The sequence below is a fragment of the Sinocyclocheilus grahami genome, unplaced genomic scaffold (assembly GCF_001515645.1).
Source record: "Sinocyclocheilus grahami isolate Dianchi unplaced genomic scaffold, SAMN03320097.WGS_v1.1 scaffold491.1, whole genome shotgun sequence".
NCBI lineage: Eukaryota > Metazoa > Chordata > Actinopteri > Cypriniformes > Cyprinidae > Sinocyclocheilus > Sinocyclocheilus grahami.
The window spans coordinates 292544-317059 of record NW_015505670.1 but is presented as its reverse complement, the minus strand read 5'-3'; the positions used below and the strand labels follow the sequence as shown (position 1 = coordinate 317059).

The following is a 24516-nucleotide window of genomic DNA, read 5'->3' as shown; positions in this document are numbered from 1 at the left end:
AGCATAGATCATTGAATCTGATTAGACCGTTAGCATCTCGCTCAAAAATTACCAAAGACTTTCTATATTTTTCCTATTTAAAACGTGACTCTTCTGTAGTTACATCGTGTACTAAGACCGACGGAAAATTAAAAGTTGCAATTTTCTAGGCTGATATGGCTAGGAACTATACTAGTATACTAGGAAAATATAGAAACTCTTTGGTCATTTTTGAGCGAGATGCTAACTGTCAGATTCAGACAGTTCAGACAGATGCTAAATCAGATTCAATGATCTATGCTAACCTACAGATAAAAGTGCTACCGCCAGACCTGGAGATCGGCTGAATGGATTTGAAAACGGTAAAACTCAACTGTTTAACTCTAGGTGAGTTGGAAAATGAGCCTATTTTCAAAAATAGTGGAGTGTTCCTTTAAATCCACGTCTTTAAGTAGGTCTTTAAAAGTTGCCCTTGGAAAAAAGACCCAGCATTTTAAGGGTGTTTGCCACTGTCAAGCGTTGTGCATAAGAGAGCGGAATATGTGTGTGTGCAGTTGCTGAACAACTTCAAAGCATAGACCAGGGGTGGCGAACATCGGTCCTGGAGAGCCACAGCCCTGCAGAGTTTTGCTTCAACCCTAATCAAGCACACCTGAACAAGATAATCAAGGCCTGAAGGGTTACTAGGAAGCTACAGGCAGGTGAGTTTTAATTAGGGTTGGAGCTGTACCCTGCAGGACTGCTGCTCTCCAGGACCGGAGTTCGCCACCCCTGGCATAGACCTTGGCAAAACAACACCATCCAACACAGCTGCAACAAGAGGAACGAAATTAGATAAAAGCCAGTGCAGAAAAAAAAAACTTTACAAGTAGAACTGGAGGTGTTGCGGCAGTGCTGAGATCCCAATCCCCCTGGGCCAAACATCTGATTAAACATCTGGACACATCTGTGCCTGTATAGAAGCTTTTCAAAGAGTCTGATGTTCTCCCATCATACACTATCTACATTGTTGTGCGCCGAGAAGAGTAGCTTGTGGGCCAGGAAAGTTGATTGGCAAGTCATGTATCAGGGGAAGGTCTAGGGAACTTTTAGTTGAGGGTTCCTCTGCAGTTCTCCGTGCCACACAGACATGGGATTTTGTTCTCTTCAATGGGGAACTTGTAATCATATGTGATCTCCTCATTCACACCGATGGGTAGCTTGGAGTATATGACTATCTTCTTCTGGGACTCAATGGTGATCACTTTGGCGTAGCAGTTGGGCTGTGAGAGAGGAGTACATGAAATCATCAATAAGATTCAGAAATATGGGTTTCCTGAATTACATTCTCTCCCATAGGAGAGTTGGGAAATTTAAAACGTTGCATTTCTGTTCAGCATAGCTCTATGGCAGGGATCGTCAACTGGTGGACTCCGGTCCGAATCCGGACCGCGAAGCCTTTTGACATAATGAAATAAATAAATGCCAAATGCTATTTTCTAATAAAATCGTATTTCCTTCAAGCGCATCAAGGTCGGTGCAGTTGAGCCGTTTGGGTCCTACAGCACCACAGGTTGCTACTACAGTTAACTGTTGCTACGTTCAGACGTGCAGTTATGCGTGCGGTAAAGAGAGCAGAGAGTGGGACGCAGACACTTTCAATGAGTGAAAAACAATGGCATTCTCAAAAATAAGGAAAGTTGACAGTTTAGTTGCATCAAATTTAAGGCCATAAAAAGTCTTAAATGGTACATGAATGTCTTAATTATGATTTCAGGAGGGCTTAAATAGTGATACGGCTTAATGTGACAACTTGTGGCTATGATTTCATTGAATAAATATGAGCGCTGCATGTTTCAAAGTCAGCTGCTGCTTTGCTGCTTTGTGTACTGTGGTTCCCGGGGAAACAGCTATATTTCTATAATTCCAAAAGCACCTCCTGCTGGCAGAGAATGAATTTGTAATTTCAATCAGCCTGTCTGCTGTTTTCGTTCATACCAATGTGAAAATCAACCCATGTTTTCATGCAGCAAACACGCAGAGTGTAACTGTGAACTGGTGGATCGACAAGAAGATAATGCATTATAAAAAAATGTAAACAATTAAGACAGTAACATATATTTATTTGTTATTTAATACAATAATTGATTGATAATTGTTTAAATTAATATAATAATTGATACTTTTGACTCCTTTTTTACTTTAAAGGCTGAAATGTGCAGTTTATAATTTTATAAAACTTTTTGTTTATGTGAAAACATGTTTATGAACTGTAAATCATGCTTTTTACAGTCATTTTAATTTTATTTGTGCAGGTCTTAAAAAGTCTTAAATTTGAGCTTGAATATCCTGCAGATACATGGTCTGGCAAAAACTATCAATTCATGTTTTTAGGCATATAATTGTCCGGACCTCAGCTGGTGAGAAGGGTTCATTACTGGACCTGAAGCAATTTTAGTTGAAGACCCCTGCTCTATGGGGTATGTGTGAGCTCATTTTCTGTTGCTGAAGGGGATGATCACCATAATGGTGCACACACAAATTCCATTCACAGCTGGATGGAGAACAAAACATGGTTTCGCTTTTACAAACCATGTAAAGACCAGATGCAACTTTATGCAAGTCTTATCAGCAATAAATGAGCAAATCCAGCAGCTGCAGGGAAGCACATTAAATAGAGGACAAAAATCTGCAGATCTGGAAGACCATCTGTAAACATTCACATTCATAACAGGACTTGACAATAAGGACTATCCGATGGCCCGGGGTCAGTGTGAAAGACATTCGGGACAGCTGAGGGAATTGTAACTGGCCTAAAGTCTAAGACCTACCTGATAACCTTAAAGCAATGATTATTTAATTTGTATCTTTGTTCTATCGTATTTATTTGTGTTATTGCTTGTAACATGCTTATTTGTTCTTATTTTATAAGTGACTGTTTGCTTATCTTTAAAGGTGCAATATGTAAGATTTTTTTATTAAAATATCCAAAAATCAATAGAACAGTGTTATACATTTTGCTGACTTGTGTACTTACATTATCCCAAATGTTTCGAAGAATGTTTGAATCCAGAGAAATAAGCAATTTTAACTAGTGACACGGACTGTGTCTATAGTGTCACCTGCCAATGACATCATAACCCCTTGATTTCTTTAATAAGTAGCATTATAACAGAACTTTCAAACGTATCTAATATGATAAAACAGCGCTGCTTTACCCCACATACGCACGACCGGAAGGAGTGGAAGCGCTAAAGTGTGGCATAATAAAAAGCTCCGCTGCTTTCGAGCTGTGCGTCACTCTCGTCTCTCATTAGCAATTGCTTCAGCTGCCTCGTTTTGCTTTGATGGCTTTCAGCCTCACTCTGCTTCATACTACGATGTTAACAAATCTTTAATACATTAGCTAATCCATGAACATGATTTCTGCCTGAGTCCCGTCAGATTGCGTCGGCTGTGGGGATGAACACGATAACTCCAATCAATGCTATGCTAACTCAAACTATGCCTTTGTTTCTTTGTTTGTTTTGAATATGTGCCCTCTAGCAGTGAAAACGTACATACTGCACCTTTAATAATGTTTAAATTTTATATAAAAATTTTGGTATAATAACCTTGTTTATTAGAATACCAACCCTCTACGCACACCTTGGCAATAGAATCGCCATTGGCTAGTAAATATTTTAATTTACTATATATATATAAAGCTTATGTTTGTAAAATGACACAGCTTTTTAAATATCTGAAAGTACACTCTTAACATCAGTCAGTCAAGCATTATAATATGATATGATAATCAAGCATTATTTAATGACAGAACTTTAGTAATTAGAATTAAAACTTTGTTACCATGTATGAATGCATATTTGTCATTTTAACTGAAATTAGGACTGTTGGTGGTGCTTAAGATATTGTTGGTCATTTAGTGTTTCTGTAAAAAAAAAAACCTACCATTAATACTGATAAGATGATAATAATAATAATACTACAAATTCTACCTCTGAAGCGCTCAGTCAGAGTGTTCGGCGAGTGAAAATATATCTCTGCTAAACTTATACTTAGCCTCCAACTCACACACTGGCGAGTAAAATCTAAGAATTTATAAAGTCAATGGCTAATGTTAGACATCGTTTAGTCGCCCAGAGTGAAGATTTAGTCACATATGTGAGTGATTTACTCACAATGTAAAGGGTTGAATACACAAGTTGTTGTTTTTTTTTCCCCAAGGCAAATGAAAAATTTAACTAAAAAAATCTTTGGCATCAGGCCCTGCATAACCTAGATCTCCTTCAGTTTAATGAAATACTGATGGCGGGTTTATATAAATGTGGCAGCAGTATGTTTATCAGACATCATGTGATATTTGAGATATATGGATACGTATGCGTCACTAGGAGGGTACTTACCGTGCAGCAGTGGTTAATAAACCGAGCCAAGTTGCCACACTTGGTGGCGTCAATGATAGAGTCATGATCGACACGGAATAGGTAGCTACTCCCGATGCCTTCTTGGGCATATCGCTTCTCCCGATTATCAGCAACCATCTACAAATGGTGCAACAAACACACAATTACCACCAACAAATCAACAAGTATGTTTTCCATAAAGAGGAACCAAACTCACTTCCTAGTCTAGATCATTTAATAGCTGTTACTTATACTTCAGCTTGAAGGTTTACCTGTCTGATACTCTGTCCCACATATTCAATGACCATCTCATCTGCAGCGATGGGTTCCATGGCAAACAGGCCCCATTCATGGATACGGCTGCGGCCAAACCTCAGTTTCTTCTTACGGAACTGCAAGCAGATGAATTACAAGCATGAAGAAATTAAAACACCAATAGGATTGACCATGTTTGAAAGCACAAGAATACTATATGAACATTAAACCCAAATTTGCCCATATTCAGAATGAATAACCACGATTATGCTAATATTTTGGTTATTAACATTCTAAATAAAACAGATGCATGCATTTAAATTTGGATTATGCACACACCTTTTCATCATCTTTTATACTGCTGTTCACAAGTTTTGGGTCAGCAAGATTTTGGAATGTTTTTTAAAAAAGCAGTCTTTGCTCACCAAGGCTGCATTTATTTGATAAAATGCAAAAATACAGTTAAAAACAGTAGTATTGAAATATTGTAACTTAAAATAATGTATTCCTGCGAGGACAAACTTTCACCATCAATACTACAGTCTTCAGTGTCACATGATCCTTCAGAAATCATTCTAACATGCTGATTTGCTGCTCAAGAAACATTTCTTATTATCAAATTTGAAAAGAGTTGCTGCTTGATATTTTTGTGGAAACTGATAATTTTTTCTGGATTCTTTGATGAATAGAACATTTTATATAGAAATATTTTATAACATTATGAATGTATTGACTGTCACTTTTGATCCATATAATGCTTCCTTGATGAAATATAACATAATATAATATATATAACAATTTTCTTTAAAAAAAAAAAATCTTACAGACTGATCTTACTGGAATGACATGAGGGTGGTTAAATGATGACAGACGAAACACTGATTAACACAAGAAGTCTCTGGGCTGGAGCATTCCTATCTGTCGAAACGTTGTTGTATAAACACAGTTCTTTTTTCCAAGACAGTTTAAACAATTCCTCCTAGTAACCGCCACAAACACACAGATTATAATTGAGACTGGTAAATGGCCTGGTAAGGACATACATCCAGTTCACTGATTAAAATCAGGCTATTAAGTGAAAAATAACATTAAAGGCCCATAGGGAAGCCTTTGTGTGAAGTACCTCCACACCTGCTGCATAATAAACCAACGAGACATATGTCTGCCCTTTCCAAACATATGGAGTGTATTCATTAATTCTTTCTTCAAAGAACATGCAATTAAGGAGATCCAAAGATATGAACTGCTTTTAAAGGAACGCCTTTTAACTTTGAACAAATTAACTCAATCTCAAAGATCTTGTCAATCATAGCAACAGCCAGAACCACTGATAAGGCTCAGCCAGTCAGGGTCACTGACACAGGAGTCAGTAGACATTACAGAGTTGATTGGGGGGTATGAATTACACTACAAAGAGACCTGTCCGGTCAATGTGCCCACAGATGCCATTTACTAAACTGAAAACAAGCTGAAGGGAGTTCGTGGAATTGAAGGAGTGGTGAGGTCAATGTAATCAAAGTGTTGATATTATGATCAAAGTCATGGTTGTGTCAATGAACTAAAGAACTTTACCTTCAGCTGGTTCAGTTTCAACAGGTCTGAGTCCATCACTGCTGGAGTGCCAATAGCACTGAGGAGACGCCGCTGCTCGGAACGCCTTTCTGAGAGCAGACGATTCGAGCCCTATGACGGACAGACAGAGAGAGAGAGCTGCTCAGATGGATACAAGCTACTAACCCAAACTTTCTCCCATATTCATGCTGAACAAAGTAATTGAATGAGTCAAAAAATATTTTCAGTAACAACTACAGTATGTACATTAAAATCTGACATCTTCACAGTAAAAAAACAAAAACAAACAAGACTTCAATGACAAGTTCAAAACACATTTGAGTTATTAAAACAAAGTGAACCTACTGCAGTATCATAGTCACCAGCTTCCTGCACAGTCACTGGCTGGTCTAGCTCAAGGTAGACGTCTTTCTCCTTGCGGCTGATGGCATAGTAGCCTTCACTACGAGCACAGCCCGTGACATGCTCTCTTAGCTGCCTATCTGCTGTCTTTTTCTTCCGCCGGGGGTTAGGGATGTTGGTCAGTGCAGGCAAGAGGTTAAGGGAGCAAAACTTGGGAAAAATGCACTTAGAAAGCAGCATCAATGTGTAAAGTAGCCTTTTACTCTATTTACTTGTACGCATTTACACTTCTTGTTTACTCTTTAAATTTGGTATTGTGGTACTGATAATACTGTTGGCTCCTGTATCACTAATAAAAGCACCTGTTTGTTGGTATAAACCATGCATTTTCATTCTTAGGTAGCTGTAAGGATATTGGTATGAAGGACCCAGTGTGTGTCGTTGAGCCAGTCGGTGCCATGATCATCTTGCAACAGTTTCTCGTAAGTGCTCTTCAGGAGCCTCATATCTTCCTGGTCCAGGCCAGTGTTCCAGATGTCATACAGGATGGTCATCTGCTCAAACTCACTACGGTTCTTGTAAGAGGGCTGTGGTACGGGAGCTGGTGTGGGCATGTGTTTGGGCCGTCGCTGAGTCGAGGGGGTCAAGCCAGCTTCCTGCAGGAAAAGTCGTTCGCTCTTTCTAACCTCTTCCTTTTCAAACTCTAGCGATCTCTCCAGACCGAAGTCAGAGTCTCCCGAGTCAGAGCTGGAGCTGGAAAGCTCACCAGACTCCAACTGTTCCACATCCACATCTTCTTCATATTCCTGACAATAGAGTATGTTTGGAAAATGTTAGCAAACAGACAAAACACACACAAAATGCAGACCAAATAGGGGGAATATTCCATCACTATTTGACAAACTTAACAGTATTACCCAACAATGCAGAACTGTTGAAAGCAGTTCAGGTTCTGTGGGTCTGCAGGACAAACTGTTATATCGCAACAGCCTGAAACATTCCAGCGTGGTAAAATTGTTGCCACAGTGCTACATTGACAATGCAAAGTGGCATTCAACTAGGATATAGACCATTGAGAAAATATATATACAAACCATCTAAGATGTTGCAAAGATCCTCATACAAGGACCAATGAAACTGTAGCTTTTCAAGCTTCAAGTTATTTAAACTGAAAATTACAGTCAAGCAACCTCCTCATTAAAATCCTCATTTGACAATTACTATAATTGATGCTTAAGGGTGAATTCTCTCGCAAAACAAGTTCTTTAATGAGAACCAGACAGAAGCACAAACCTCTAACTTCCTTTTCCTCTGTTTCTTGATCGGTTTCTCCTTCTGCTTCTTAGAGATTTGCAGTTCCTCATTTTCTTTGTCCTTCCTACTTCTCTTCTTGCTCTTCCCTTTCCCCCTCTCTTCCATCTCCATCTCTTTGCTAATCGATCCTCTCCTCTTGTGTGGTGGGCCGAGTGTCTTGGTCTGCGTCTCAGCCGTGTCCCTGGAGTCACACAGCAGGCCCATCCCAGAAAGGTCCCCGTATAGCTCTGGAGCCTCTCCTCTTGCGGCTAGCGCTTCTCCGATGACCTCTTCAGGGGCTTCCTGAACACCGTGCTGATTGAGGTCGGCAGGGAGCAGGACTGTGGGGTCCTGTTTCGTCTTCTTTTGTGGAGATGTGAGGTGCAGAGGAGCAGGAGTTTTAGAATAGTTGTGCTCCTGCAGGACAAACAGACCCTCTGGATCCGGGAGTGGTTGGCGTGGGTGCGGGGCGAAGAAGTCTCCCTCTTCTTCCTCAAGTTTGTGCTCCTCTGCCTCATCGGAGGTCTCCGTTTCTTCAGAGTCAATATCTGCCTCTGGGTCCATTTTCAGCGCCACATCAGCCAGAACTGACAGGTCAGGCTTGGGGGCAGAGGCCAGCTGCAGTAGGCTGGACACTCCCAGCTGCTCCCTGAGTTTCAGCCGCTGCTCCAGCTCCTCTTCATCCTCCTCCTCTTCCTCCAGAGCGGGATGCAGATGAGGGGCGGAAGCCGACTGGCTGAGTGTCCGAGCGCGACCACGTGCACGACCCTTCTGCGTAGTTGAAATGGGGACGGGGTCCTCGTAGGCCACTTTGACCAAGGAGGCATGGTCCAGCGGAAGGTTCTGGACAGTGAGGCAGACGGGCGCCGGGGGTGTTCTGGGAGAGTCTTTGCCACGTTTGGAGGAGTTTTTGGCAGTGGGAGTTTGTGGGGATGGAGGGAGACCTGGACCCTTTTTGGGCTCATCAGGCCGCAGGGAACGCACCGGTGGAGGGACAGTAAGAACGGCAGAAGGGGAAGCAGGGGAGGTAAGGGCGTTCTCGCTGGGACGAGAAGCAAACGGAAGGAGCATCGGGACGGGCTTGGAGGCGGCGGCTGGAGCAGTTGCTGTGGGCGTGCTTCCGGGAGAAGCGGAAGTAGGAACATCTGAGGCTTGTGAGACAGGAGTGGGAGAAGATGATGACAGAATGGAGGGCTTGACCTCGCTCTCTTCCATTGAGAAAGAAACAGTTTTGCGCCGTTTCTTGAGTGGGGGAAGGAGGAGAATGGGTGAAGAAGGACGGGGATACGGAGAAGATGGAGGCACAGCTGTAACCATTTTCTCTTCTTCTGGTAGTGAAAGAAAGAATTAAGTGAACAAAACTTTGCACTTTTAAAAATAAAAATAAGGAATTTTAAACTCATAAATTTGCTTATTAACAGGATAGTCCACTCAAATCTGTTATCACTTACTCACCCTAATGTCGTTCCAAACCTGTTTGACTTACTTTCTTCTGTGGAACACAAAAGAAGTCAATGGGAAAGGAAACTGTTTGGTTATCATTATTCTTCAAAACATATTTTGTGTTAAGCAGAATAAAGAAAGTCAAACAGGTTTGGAATGACATGAGGGTGAGTAAGGCGGTGAGTAAGGCCAAATCCCATTTCTACCCATTGCCCATACACTTTCCCCTAGGCTCGTTCTCTAGAAGAGGTAGGGGTGTCTCGATTCTCTTTTGGTTGGAGTGGTAGGGGTAGGGGGAAGGGCCAGATAGTCCTCCAAATGAAGATTTTTCAGACAAAGGGGCATGAGAATTATCTCAGCATACACCGGCTACAGCAGCAATATGGCTGCCCGAGCAAACAAGAAGACCCATACATTTATGTATTTTTGGAATTAATAAGGATTTTATTGAAAAATAAACATTTGTTTTATGTTACTTTCAATCTTGTGTTCATATTTACGGTCATGTTATTCAAAGAAATGTTTGCAAAAAATAAATAAAAAATACCCCCAATACTTAGAAATCGCCAAGCTTTTTTCTCAAATATGTCCATTTTGAGAGAGATTAAAGTTGCGTGTGAATTAGAATTGGGCCTAAGTGATAATTTTCATTTTTGATTGGACTATCCCTTTAATTCCCTTTTTCCTTTGGAAAAAGGGATCTTTAACTGACCTTGTTTGACCTCTGCAGCAGTCACTGATGATTGGTCAATGCTTGCTTTGTCCCTGTAAGAAACAGACATAATGCATGTCAACATATCTGTGAAGACAATTTTCTTCACACTATCAGTTCTCGAAGAGGGACGTACCTTCCATCCTTTTCTGCATCTATAGCCGCCACGCTGTCCATCGTAGACTCATCCATTGTGTCCAATGACTCACTCTCAGCGGCCTGTTCACCGTCTTCTTCATCTTCCTCATCGGAGGAAGAGGACGATGCTGAGGATGATGGTGATGAGCTCTCAGAAGAGGAGGAGGAAATGCTTTCGTCATCACTGTCTGCGCTAAGGGCTTCATCTGAGAAACATGAGAAATAGACAAAATAATTAGATAGCAAAACTCATAGATCTACAAGATATGTTTGGATAGACAAATAAAAGCCTAAAATAAAGTGCACATAGCAACAAGGACTCAAATTAATAAGCACAGTACGAAAGACAAACAAGAAAGCTTCATACCTTCTGACTCATCCACTTTGTCACTGTCTTCATCCTCCTCCTAAACATAAAACAATGAGGAATCACCATTCACAAATAACATGTTTGAACTCATCTGTTGGGAGTTGAGAGAATTCCTCCACAGAATTTGAAGAAAAAAAAGAGAAATGCTGCCATCTAGCCATTATTCAATGAAATAACAATTAGTACATATTCTGCAAAAAAGATTTTCACCTTGATAGAATTTTTGCCTATATAGGCATCACACATTGTATCATGACGAGAGAAAATAAATCATTCACATCAAATATTGATGACATTATACCATCTATTGGAAATATTTAAATTAACATTCATCTGTCATTAATAAACAGTGAAATATTTAAATTTGTAGATATGGAAACAATTCCAGTTTCCTGAGATGTTATGCACGTTATGTTATTCTGTGTAAAATTTATTAGAAAAACTAAAATAGAAACTAAATATTACCATTATTCAATTTATAGCCTTTTTTTCAATTCAGAACAGATAAATTGTTCAATTTATGAGGTTGTTTAGTTAAGTTGGTAATAATTTTAAACAGTGCTGTTAACATCAATTAAAGGTTAAAATTGAAAATGTTTTTTGTTAACTGAAATAAAGTGGAAAATAAAATATAAATATTAGATTAACTTAAATTAAATTTTACAAATTTTAAATGTGTAAGTTCTAGTACTAATAAAAAATAAATAAAAAAAACATCAGCATCTGCAATTCTCTCATGCAGGGCAAATGAGGCTTGAGTTGTAAAGGAGTAATAGAATGCTCCAAACCAGCCTGCGCACACTACTACACAGGCACACAAAGGACAGACATAATGGTAAAGAAAACAACCTTCTCAGAGGAGGAACCATCTGATGTTTCTTCTCCCTCGCTGTCCAGATCGTATGGTTTGCGCGCCTTGGCTCTGCTCCTTCTCCTGGCTGCTCCTCTGTCTGCTACACGCCTCTCCTCTGTTCTTCCTGCAGCAGTGTCGGCAGATTTCCCCTGATACGAGTCTGAGAGAGAGAAAAAGAATAGTTAGCAAAGGAAGAATACATAGGGAGGTTATAGAATTACAATTATGTAAACGTCAAAAACAGAACCTTTGAGAGAATTACGGTAATGTCATTAATTCAGCTCTAAAACAGCATTAGAGTCATACCCTCATCTTCCTCATCGGGTGGAGTGGAAGGCCTGGCTCGCTTCAGCTCACCACCCTCGACAAGTTCCTGAGGATCCTTCCTCTTCACCTGAACAACACATTCCTCATTAGTAACAATTTTCATATGAGATTATTTCAAATCATGGTAATGAAGCACACCCGTCTTAATGCAATTAAATGAAAATATTTCAATTTCTGTTAGAATGTCTTCAAGGTAAACTAAACTTTTATTTTGATGGTTTGTTGTGAAGATAATTCAGTATCAGTGTGTATTTTTCTCAAATGAAACTGAAATTTCTCTGAAATGACTCTCAGAACAGCTCTGTAAATTAAGTTAATGTCCTCACATACTGAGACACAGATGCTAAAAACACAGCATCATGTGTGTTTGAGTTTGTGTATCAGAATAAAATTGTGACATTCATATTTCTGCTGTGGGACAGGCTGTTAGATCAATCCATATAGAGTAAAAATGTCCAGAGCTTACAAACATAAATTTTAAATCGCAATTGCAATGTGATATTGTTTATCACCCAGCCCTAAATGAAGGATAAAGATTTAAAGACCAATATGAAAGTTCCATGTGATGGCCTCTCGGGGGTGAAATGTGACAATTACTCGCGAATGTTGGAAATGGTTTTCAGATGTTTAATAGGTGGGAAATAACGTCAAGAACCTTAAAAGAAGGCAAACGCAAGGCCCCCCGCAGGGAGAAACCCTCCATGCCTCCACTCTTGGCCCAGTCTACCAGAGACATGAGTGGCTCCCGAGGTCGGTTGCTCGTCTTCTCGTCCTTCTTGTCCTCCTCGCGCACAACTGCAACTCCCCGCATGGCTGTCTGGAATGGCTGAGCAAACGAAAGCAAGAGGTGGTACGGTTCATGAACACTGCAGGTCATTCACAAAAAACATACAGAAAACACTCTGATGTTACCTTAGCTTTCTGTTCCTTGCGGTCCCACCACTCGTCGAAGGTGCCAAAGGCGACATTCTCCACTATCTTGCGGTTCAGGTCCCTCTGCATGATGCTCTTCATCTCCTCGATCAAAGCTGCCAGCACCTGCTGCACTACTGCCTCGTAGGGGTTGTGGCCCATTATGGCCATCTGGTCACCTGCCGCTCCATACAGCTCTCCATCTACGCCAGGCACTGTGCCGAAGCCAGGTGGAGGATAGTGGGAAGGAAACTGCTGGGGAAGTAGGTGAGGAGGCCAGGGGCTGTGGGGAGGTGGGATGACGTGATGGTGTGGAAGCTGTGCAGCGTGAGGGTCTGGGTAGGCGTATGGTAAGTGAGGGGGTATGTAGCGGTGGTCTTGGTCATAGTGGGTGGCAACATTCCCGTCTTGGTCCATGTATGGGTGGTGTGGGTGGTGCGGAGGTGCATGCGGAGGGGGTATTGAATGGAGGTGAAATGACAGGGGATATTCAGAGGTGGGTGGGACTTCCCCAGGGGGTGCCGTAGAGCTGTTGGAGGAGGCCAATCGCATCTGGTGGAGACGACTGAGCATGTGTGTCTGCATCTGGAATGACATGGGTGCTCCTCCGCAGTACTGGCTCATGAGCTCCATGGAGCTGGCATAGTCGTACATGTGATGCGGCAGTGGAGGAGGGTACTCTGGGTGCAGCTCCATGTGAGGAAGCGGAGGTGGTATGCCAGGGGGTGGCGGAGGCTGCAGGGAGAAGCCGGGAAGAGGTGGTGGAGGGAGGTGGGGAGGGTAAGATGGGATGGGCGGAGGTGGCATGGTGGCACTGAAGTGCTGGCTGGTGTCCGGGGCAGGACTCGCAGAGGGGTCTGGGGTTTGGGAGGGGAGGGCAGATTGCGTGGAGGTGGCCGGTGAAGAGGACGACGAGGCAATGGGATGGGGGGTTGCTGTGGTGATGGCACTGTCATCTTCATCGGATATTTCCATATCTTCCCCAGAGGAGTGAGGAGAAGGCTGGAGAGAAGAGAGTGTGAAGATTACAGGTTAAACCCACTGGGGGGGGGGGGGGGGGGGAAGGGACATTTTCAAGCTAGAAACAAATATAGTGGTACACTGAAACAGAAATACAGAGTATTAACAGAAATAATACTCTCATGCTACAGCACTGGTTCTCAATTCCTGTCCTGGGGACCCCCTGCTCTGCACATTTTGCATGTTTCCTTTATTTAACACACCTGATTCAGATCATCGGAGTCAGATAAGTCAGAGACATACAAATAAGTGATTGAGTACGTTTACATGGACAACAATACTCTGATTTTAATACGATTAAGACAATACTCCGATTAAGAATCTACCATGTAAACAGAGATTTTTGATTACCTTAATCCGGCTAAAGTCATAATCGAAGTAAACAGAAATCGAATTAAGACGTGGAGCATTCCTATTTTAGTCGCATTACTGAAGTGCAGAATAGACATGTAAACACCTTAATCACATTATTACCATCGTGTAGGACTTTTCACCACATTTTGCGACAGGATACACACACGGCAGTGCTCAACCGTTTGACGGCAAATAAAAGAGCTTCAACACCACCGTCGTCTGTATGCACGTACAAATAATTAACTGCACTTGAAGCTTTCATAAAATTAAAAATTAAACACCCAAAACTGTACATGGCATCATCACGAAGACGAACTATATGTTTATACATGAAATACCGGAGGGGACGTAATGACATGTGCCATTAATCGAACTATGTACTATAACATGTAAAACGGGAACATGAAAGGAATATTCTAAAAGCAACTCATGTAAACACCATAATCATAATATTGGCTTATTTAGAATAAGGTAAATAATTAGATTACTGATGTCCATGTAAACGTAGTCAGTGTGTCAGATAAGAGAGACATACAAAATGTGCAGAGTAGTGGGTCCCCATGATTGGAATTGAAAATTACTGGGCTACAGAAAGGAACATGCTAAAGTCTACCAGAGCATGAAAAGGAGCAAAAGCATGTTTCACTTCTGTTAATTTACTGGATCATTTACGTCATGTCAGAACGTATTATAAAAATCCAGCATCATTTACTCACCCTCATGCATTCAAAAACCACAAGAATATTGTTTGTCTTTAGAACACAAATTAAGATATTTTTAAATATCAACCATACTAGTGGATGGGCTTTCATTAAAAGAATCTTAATTTGTTTTATTGTTTTATTATTAATGAATTCATTCTGATTGACAAATCTGAATGTAGTGTTTACATGAATGCTAAATAAAGTGATCGGGTTGCTGTGCGCATTTATATGTCACAAGCTTCTGATCGGATTTAATCTTTTGACATGCGCACACTGCATGAATATGTCGCATACTCTTTTAAAAAGCACATTTGATATTTATCTACTTCGGTCCTAATTAGGCAACGATCAGCACATGAACAGTTGTGCTGTGCTGCTTACTTTTACTGCTTTATAAAGTGCCCCTTCCTGCACCCAAAACCAGTCGTTTGTTGATGAGTCTTAAACAAGGACTGGTGGATGTTGTCCTGCTCCACTTCACAGATGCTAAGTAAAAGCAGAATTTTAGAATGATGGGATACTCATTTATGACACTTTATTTACCAGGAAGGCACAGCTCGTTCTGTGTGTCATACGTCATTACGCTATTTCTACGTCAATTAGGGCTGCACAATTAATCGAAATTAAATCGCAAAGGCAATAAATCGCGATTAGGCAGAAGCTGCGATTGTCGTGCATATCTTTAAGTGAAGCATGGTTCTGTGATCTCCATCTGAAGAACTACAAATACACAAATACTGAAACTACAAATACACCCGCAGAAGAAAATCCCTTTAGCGGTTGCTGAATAAACAGAAGATTTAAGTGCTTTGATTAATTCAACGTGACTAATAAACCCACGACTACGACAATATATGGTATATTTGAGTTAGTCTTATTATAATTTTTATTATAATAAAATATATAATAATGCAATGCTAAGCGACATAACCTTTATCGCTGCTTAGAATACTATGAAATATGTTGTGTGCCTTACTCTGTGTAAGAAGCCACATCATCTTACAGAAGGATTTACTTCCTTTAATTCAAACACTCGGCTGACGTTATGAACTGAGTTTGGAGTAAAAACATGTTATTAAATGTGGTATTTTCACGTGCTTTGATGGAGCAGCATTTACTGCTCCATCAGAGCCGCACTGACAAGCTATGCAAACTGCTTTCATAATCGCAGAACGATTTCTTTGTCTGCGATTATGAATGTGATGAACAGGTCAGTGAACTACGGCTCTGTGTAGTAAACACTGCTCCATCTGAAAGCACGTGCTGGAGATTTACTACAAATCACAGAACCGGCTTTACTGACGAGATTAATCGATTAATCGCGCAGCCCTAATGTCACTGCATATGCGCAGTACTTCCAATTTCGGTTTTCAATCCGATCAAGTGTTTACATGTCCTCTCGCTCTGATTACAAAAGGAATAAACCACCCCTTACAATACGATCAAAATTTTAATCGGATCTGGCCAATTAAATCCGACTGATGTGGTTAAATGTGACTTTTTATTCTGATTTGCTTCTAGTCCTATTACGGGATTATTAGGGCCCATGTAAACACACTGTTAGCATCATATGTGTGTTTAAGTTTGTGTATCAGACACAACATTCATATTTCTGCTGTGGGACAGGCTGTTAGATCAATCCATATAGAGTAAAAATGTCCAGAGCTTATCATTGTTATCAACATAAATTTTAATCGCAATTGCAATATCTGCTTTATGACCAATTTGAAAGTTCCATGTGATGGCCTCTAGGAGGGTGAAATGTGACAATTTTACATGAACGTTTTCATTAGAAGTATCTTAATTTGTTTTAAAGATAAATTAAAGTCTTATGGTCATGGAAGTCATGGAGCTACTAATGCACATAATACTGTTTTATATCAACAGTAAACCAATAATGGATAACAGGTCTGTTCTGATAGGGTCATGAACAGCAGAAAAACAATGCTAATGCAAATAAAACTAACCATTTAATAATAGTGCACAAGTTATAATACCGAAACAAAGAGGCATATCAGCTTTAAAAAAAAAAGGAGGAGATGGAACGCTTCCCTTATCTTTTGTTGCTGAGCACTGCCACAGAAATTAATCATGAATCTTCGGGTGTGAACATCTCAGAGCATTTTGTAATTTAGCACTAATATATCCACCATAATTTTCAATGCAAAAGTAAGATAAGTCTTGTGGATGTGTGAGACTTCTGATTAATTAGCCGCTGTTTGCTTGTCGAGTCTTGATATTTGTGGGTTTGTTACTGTTTCCAAGCCTCTACTCCATTTCAAGTGAGAATACTACCTCAACAGTCATTTATGAGCACTCTTCATCTATAACAAACATTTAAGCTCAATGTTTTAAAACTTCTGGTGTACACTACAGTCTCCAAGTTAACGATGTCCTAGACACCAACATTTTAACAATTGATAAACAAGAAATCATTCGAAATGGAGATAAAGATTCAAAAAAAATTTTCTTATAGTACCACAGAAAAACATGATTAAATATATGCACCATTTGTTGTGTTCTTTTGGGACCCGGAAATGGTGGACCATGACACCAGAAATAACAAGCAGATTTGCACATTCGAATTACAAATGATAGCGTCTATCCTTGTTTTACATGTAACATGTAACCAGTAGGGCTCACCTGTGCCTCTCCATTGTAGGTGGGTGGTGTGTGTGGAGCCCTGTGTGAGTCAGAGGTTGTGTGCTCCTCCTGAGGCGGCGGCATTTGGCCCTGAAGAGACTCTGACACTAAACTGTTAATAGTGGCAGTGGAAGAGGCCACCTCTGGAGGTGTTTTCCTGCCTTCACCCACTCCACCACCTTGCCTTTTACCCCTGCTGCGGCGTCCATCTTTCTCTCCTCTTCTCCTCTGTTGGCTTCCCTCTGTCTCTCCTGGTCTCTTGTGACTAGGCCTTTCACGGTTCTCCTCTCTGAGTTTGTTTCCCCCATTGTCTGCATTCTCACCTGTTTTTTCTCTCTCTCTGTCCTCCTCCTTCTCATCATCATCATCTGAGGCAAGGAAGGAAAACTTGGCTTTTTGTTCCTTCAGCAACATCTCAATACGCGAGTCCAAGCTGCTACTGTGATGCATGAATGGCAGGCTCTCATTGGTGGAGTCTGGCTCCGGGGAGGAGTCACGCTGTGGAGGCGGTGGAGAGAGGGATGCTGTCGAAGAGGGGAGGTGGTGAGGCAGGGAGGTGGAGGATGGGGAGGTGGAGGATGACGGGATTGAGGCGTGAGGTGGCGAGGAGGTTGGAGGTGTCCGAGGTGGATGGGGCGGGGTGCTGGGATAGCGTTTGGGTTTGGTCCACTGTTCTTCTCGGATGGGACTGTCCTGACCAAAATCAAGAGAGCTGAGCGTTTCAGCCACAGCGGCTGCGATGACGGAGGCCGGCGGGAGGGGAGGAGGTGGGGGCGGTGGCGCCAGGGGCGTGTGCTGAGAATGAGCACGGTAGTCATTGTCCATGCTTCCTCCAATCCCAAAACTCCTCTCGCCTGTACTCTGCTGTGGTAGGAAAGCTGGCGAGGGCTCTAGCCGGGAGGAAGAAGGTGTGTCGTAGGGGGACAGGTCTTTAGATGACGAGTATCCTCCATAAGAGGTGGCAGAGGGAGGGGAGAGGCTGTTGGATGAGTGGTGGCTGGAGTTTGAGTGGCCTCCGCAACGTGGATCAGAGCTGTTAAATTCTCCTTCTTTGTCTCGCTCCCATTCCCGATCTCTGCTGCTCCTCCGCCGGCTCGATCCACCTCCACTGCTGCTGTGGTGGTTGTGGGAGTGATGGTGGTTCCTATGCCTTCCATGATCTCCCGAGCGGGAGCCTGAGCTGTCGCGCCGGTAGCCCCTGCCGTCCCTGTCCTCCCGCCGATCAGCATGATGTGAGTGATGTGAATGGTAGGATTTGGAGGTGGATGAGGAGTTTGTATCCTGTTGGAAGTGGTAAGAGGAACGTCGGGAGCTTATCCCTCCTTCATAGCGCCCTCCTGAGTCTCTCTCGCGATCCCTATCCCTGTGTCCCCTTTCTCTATCTCGGTCTCTCTCTCTGTCGGACAGCGGAGGTGGCTCAAACTGAGACCCTGGAGGTGGCATGGGTGGATGCAGCGGCATGTGCATTCCTGAACCTCCAACACTGGGATACGGATAGGGAGGCTCGCTAGGTCTAAAGGGCGTTGTTGGAGGATATCCCAGCCGCCCCCTGTGGAACACGGAGGGTTCTTGCGGAGGTGGAGCATGTAAGTCATCATGAAAACGAGGGGGCTTGAATCCTGATGATGAGGAGACTGCTGAAGAGGAGCAGGAGGAAGATGGAAGCATATCCTGCTGGGAATAACTTTGAGTGCTGCTATAGCCACCATGCCTGAAAGAAAAGGATATTTTCTCAAATCGTTAAAGAGAAATTAACCGAGCAACTTCTAATCAAGGTTTTATGTAAATCTGGAAGCCAACCTGCCCACAGAGTATCCCGAGTCCTGGGAGAAAGGGGTTCCAGAGCGAGGAGTGCAAGGGGTTCCGCCGCCCTGTGAAGAAGCAGAGGAACCTGGCGTATAGGGTCCTCCCAGAGAGGATGGAGGGGTGTCTAGGCGCTGGTCTCCAAATCCAGTGTCCACAGAACATGGGGTGGTGCTGCTGCCAGAGTTCAGAGGTGCAGCGGGAGCTGCCATCTGGTCTGTGGAGAGCCTCCGCCGGATATCAGACGACTAACAAAAGAAAATAAATATAATCTAATAATTTAGAGAGGGTAAAAATAACTAATACACATTATAATTTTGTTTAATTATCGGTATTGGTTAATAGTGTATGTGTGTAGTTTTCACATTAATTGAACTTTGCCATCATTTAACGATCACTTAAAGTCTATAAGTGTAAAATTGTTATTTGTTTGTAGTGTTTTATTTGTAATTTGCATTACCATACAAAAGATTTCTATTTCAGAAAAATCCACTTTTGAACTTTCTATTCAAAGAATCCTGAAAAAGATTAATCATGGTTTCAACCAAAATATTAAGCACACAACCGTATTCAAATGTACCATATGGAAACATATAAAAATAGGAAACAGTTACTACTTTTACTGTATTCTGATCAAATAAATGCAGACTTGGTGAGAATGAGACTTCTCTCAAAAGCATTAAAAAAAAGTATTTTACCATCCCCAAATGTTTGAATGGTAGTGCATTAAAAAAAAAATATATATATATATAGAATTAATATTAGAAATATGTGAGTTATTGGCCATCTTTATCTGCATCAACCATCATTTAAATACTGTTGTATCCTAATGAAAAAAAAGTAAATAGTGTGCTAAACAGGGCCCAGAGGGATATAAAATATAAGGCCCTGAACTGTGACTGGCCCACTTACACTGAATATTTAGGAACATGGCAATACAAATCGCTTTGTCTCATCAAGTAAAAAAAAGTCTTATAAAATACAGTATGACCAATAAAATCCCCTATTATTGTTTTATTACAAGGATGTGGCTGCAAGCAATCCAAAACTCCTACAGATAAGTGAGGGAAACAACATTGTTCACTGAACATCATAATGCTGGTATACAGGGGAAAAGCAATGTCACAAACACGATATCTGAAAAAAATGGCCAATTGATATTGAGTTAAGAGCCCCAATGCCAGTAGAGTCTCAATGCCAGCAGCCACCGTCTACAGACACAAACTGTTTTCATCTGCATTTGGAAAATCTCAATGCATTGTGCGATGCCTGAAGGCGCCTTTTTTTTTGACATTTTGTGGTCCGCTAGTGGTCACTATAATAACACAGACAGGGGTTTGAGAGTGACTGTAATATGTAGAATAAACTGCAAGACAACTCAAACCAAGGAAGGCCATTGCTCTTCAAGGACACCAAGAAACTTTGGCTGGTAACCGCACACACTTATAGGAAAGCAAAGCATTCTTTCCAGTGTGGCTGAGCTAAGGTTTGTTTGGTACTCACTGTATCTGGCTGAGTCGGGGCTGGGGGCTGGAATTTTTCAGTGAGAGCTTTGCCTCCAGTTGGCACTGTCTGAGGGGTGTATGAGCCACTCACTATCAATTCATAGTACTTCATCCTCTGTTGGCCTAGAAAACACACACAATATCAATTCAACTACAGAGTGGCGCATTTATTTCCATCATGCAATGCTGGACATTCCAATTTTTCATTATACAGTTTCATTATCACTATGTTTCATATTTTCAAGAAATAAAGAGATGTAAGGATATAAACAAGCATTATTCTAAAATTAATTTTGACATTTCTTTGCAAGTAGGAATGCAAACAATTACAATTGTATTCTTTTTTTATCCAAATAAATGTATAATAAATAAATAACTAAAATCATACATTTTAAATGCTACAAATAAATTTAGGCATCACAACATTGTAAGTATGAAAAATGGATAGTCATTTAGAGATTCTCTAAGGATGACATTTAATAAAATTATTAAATTACTATTGGTTTTAAAGATTAATATTTAATGAGAGTTAGATGAAGGCAAAATACATTTAAAATTAAAAAAGGGGGAAGATGAGCATGAAGGATTAAATATCCAGTAATGTTTTTAAAATAAATCTCTCGTGCTCACCAAGGCTGCATTTCTTTGATTAATAATATGGCTAAAACAGTAATACTATGAAATATTATTACAATTTGAAAATCATTTTCTATTTTAATATATTTTAAAATGTAATTTATTTCTGTGATTGCAAAGCCGAATTTTCAGCAGCCATTACTCCAGTCTTCAGTGTTACATGATCTATCATTGCAATATGCTGCTTTGGTGCTCAAGAAACATTTTTTATTCTCAGCAATGTTGAAAACAGTTGTGTTGTATTATATTTGTGTGGAAACTGTGATAGACATTGTTTCAGGATTATTTGATCAATTTCAAAAGAACAATTTATTTGAAATAAAAATCTTTTGTAACATTACAAATGTCTTTACTGTGACTTTTGATCAATTTAATGCATTCTTGCTGAATAAAAACATTTATCCCCCCCCCCCCAAAAAAAAATAAACTTTTTGAAAATCATTGACCCTGACCTTCTGAATAGTAGTGTATATAGAAAGTATATACCTCAGAATATTAAAGATCAAAACATTAAAAGACAGAAACACACCTTTGATATCTAGCTGGACATGGACAATGTTTCCCATGACAGAAGTATTGTGCAGGTGTTTGACAGTGTCTTTGGCCCCTCTAGTGCTGGTGAAAAGGACACGGGCCAAGCCCAAGTGCTTCCGTGTCTTGGGATGAAACAGAATCTCCATTTCCTCAACCTCACCAAACTTGGCGCACATCTCTGCCAGGAAAGGCTCTTTGATGTTATCATTCAACCTCGCAAAAGTCACTTCCTTAAGTGGTATAGGACCTACATAATACTCGTCCAACTATGTAGAGCAAAAAAATAAAGAAATTAAGAAATGGGTTAGCATGCACAATACAAAAATAGACTAATACAAAAAGCTCACCAGAAAAGCAGCATAATATATTGAAATGAAAAAAAAAAAAAAGAGGCATACCTTGAATTTGGGCACTGGCAGTGACAGCTCTGTGTGTCTAGACCAGATTCTGCGGGGTCTTGGATCACGCAAGTCCCCCACAGGTGGGAATCCTGAATCCTAAAAACAAGCAGAACACACAGACTTTACGTAAGTATGCACACACAAAAGTGTAAGCATGCTCCGTTTGGCAGTTAGGTGTACTGTATATGTACTTCCATACCGGTACACTAAAGTGAACCCCATCATATCTGTAAATTTTCTGAGCAACCCGTCGGATAGCAGGGTCTTGTACTAGCTTATAGCTCTTCCATTGCAGACTGAGAGTTCGCTGTGTGTCCGCCCCACTGTCCGGATCCATGCTATCACTGCAGAGAAAGAGACGAGAGCAAGATGTTGTGCAGATGCTCAATGACACATGTTGAAGTTGCAGTAAGAAAAGCTTTTCACTTATGGCTCATTCATTTCACCAAGCAACCTATATGACTGTCCATCTTGAAAACCTTGCATTGTAATCATCAAAAAAATAATAACAAACAACGTGACATATACAGTTCCACAAGAATTCTATTTAGTGGGCTGTAATTTGTTGTCACCTCTTTATTAAGATGCTGACTAATATTTTGTTATCAATCTGACTTCTGCGTCCCTTATATTTGTGTTAGATAAATATGCTATCTTCAACTTAAAATGTCACATTTATCACACACACTAAAACGTGGAAAATAAAAGCACGGCTACCCGCTGTGTTTTACGGAGTAATAAACAAAAAGCACTGCAGATATTGTGTAATACATACTATCTGACATATCGACTAGCAACAACAACAACGAGCTAACACCATAAACACTGAAGCTGCTAGCTGCTCACAGCGCGAGCTAGCTAAAGTTCAACTTCAAAACGATGTGACAGTAGAATACAAGGCAAATACCAATGACTTCTAGCAAACGAATTTAGACCAATTCCCAACACTAAACAGAAATATTCCTACACGGTGTGCCAAAAGACTTACACAACGGCGCGCGCGTCTTGAGGAGGATTGCCCGCTTCGACAGCCGCTAGCTCGCTACAGCTAGGCCTGTATCGGACGGGGACAACAGACAATCCTTAGTTAAAATCTAGCTCCGTTTTGAAGTATGGGCCCTAAATCTGGTCTAAAACGGTGTCGCTTGTATTCCGGTGCAATATCGATGCGGCAAACGTCTTCAAATTTCGCCAGAAAATTAAATGTACTAAAAAGAATAACATAATACAGTAAGCGGCCATCGCATAACTAACCTGAGAGCCTCGCCTGCTCGCCATCAGTCACTACAAATACTAACCGTTGCATTGGCACTCGCACTTTCCACATAATTCCCGGCTATGTTCCTTAGCTATGCATTATTTAACAAATAATGTCAAACTAGATTGTGGTTAGTTTCATATAGCAATAGTAATCGTAAATAGTAATATAAATTCACATGAAATTATTTTCCTGCCTTTACTTTTCTCAGAACAGCTCAAAATATTTTTGACCGATGCAAGTATGACTTCTTTATGGCGAATGTGCATTTTCATTGAATTGTACGTCATTGACGTGCGAACTTGGTATAGCTGCGTGTACTTGAAAGGTTCTTTTCTATACATAAATATAGCAAGAATTTGTTAAAATGCATAATTGCACGATACATTTTAAATAAAGTTTACGTTACTAAACAGTAAAAACAACAAATCTATCTGGGTGCAGATATATATATTACTTGTTTATTCTTACTTATTCTATCCACAAGTTCAGAATCACCTAACGTTACACGTTAGTGGACAGCAGGTGGCGCTGCTACAATCTTAAAAAGTAATTACACATTTACCGATACATTTTGTTATTCCTTAATAAAATTGAAGGGTATTTTTTGTAAACATAATGGTAGGCAAGTATAATTTCGTTCTCTTACCTGTGCTTTTGTTGGCTCCTGTTTTTTTTCCATGTCAATGTTCAAAACAACCTAAAAGACTCCTGGGATGCAAGTTGGATGTCCCAGTTCAAACTTCCTCAACTGTTTTGTTGTGGTCTCACCTTCACTGACCTTTCAAAGGACAGTGGTTTGGTGCCTGCATCAGCATCAACGTTCTAGGACTGCTAGTAGTAACTTTATTCAGGGGAGTTATTATTTCATAGCCATGATTTGCTTTTGATCTATCTGGTCCTCTATACACACTGTTGAGTAACTGGGATGCACCTCAAGCTCACCATCTTTTTTGTCTCTTGACATGCTGAAACCTCTTCCTATTATTTAAACCATAGATAAATTACTATCATGAAAACTTTGTGCCATTAATCTTTAAGCAGTTATTTTGGCATATCATTCACTAGACAAACAGT

The 24516-nt window shown here is 40.8% G+C and overlaps 1 protein-coding gene across 3 annotated transcripts; it reads right to left on the bottom strand.

The window, feature by feature from the left end:
• Positions 1-702: 702 nt before the first annotated feature.
• LOC107554121 (histone-lysine N-methyltransferase SETD1A-like) lies at positions 703-23507 on the bottom strand. 3 transcript variants are annotated; one of them, XM_016236524.1, is made up of 21 exons: positions 23436-23507; positions 22381-22525; positions 22179-22277; positions 21776-22046; positions 20609-20733; positions 19103-19353; positions 17303-19013; positions 12582-13583; positions 12325-12495; positions 11649-11736; positions 11339-11502; positions 10487-10526; positions 10118-10325; positions 9982-10034; positions 7827-9154; positions 6949-7339; positions 6537-6715; positions 6192-6302; positions 4637-4756; positions 4365-4502; positions 703-1241 (listed from the first exon to the last, which is right to left on the bottom strand). In XM_016236524.1, the coding sequence occupies exons 2-21, from the start codon at positions 22516-22518 to the stop codon at positions 1068-1070; spliced, it is 6762 nt and encodes a 2253-aa protein (XP_016092010.1). In that variant the 5' UTR covers positions 22519-22525; positions 23436-23507; the 3' UTR covers positions 703-1067. The 3 variants fall into 3 exon arrangements, with proteins under 3 accessions (XP_016092010.1, XP_016092012.1, XP_016092011.1); XM_016236526.1 differs by having other exon boundaries at positions 7827-9151; XM_016236525.1 differs by lacking the exon at positions 23436-23507 and adding an exon at positions 23170-23390.
• Between the last annotated feature and the right edge of the window lie 1009 nt (positions 23508-24516).

Bases quoted from the DNA above. Each gene is read 5' to 3' on its own strand.
- LOC107554121 (XM_016236524.1), bottom strand. From the start codon at position 22,518: ATGGATCCGGACAGTGGGGCGGACACACAGCGAACTCTCAGTCTGCAA. The intron at 22,047-22,178 runs GTATGCCTCTTT...TGCTCTACATAG, and splicing joins TGCCAGTGCCCAAATTCAAG to TTGGACGAGTATTATGTAGG. The intron at 11,737-12,324 runs GTTCTTGACGTT...TGTGTTGTTCAG, and splicing joins TGCGTTTGCCTTCTTTTAAG to GTGAAGAGGAAGGATCCTCA.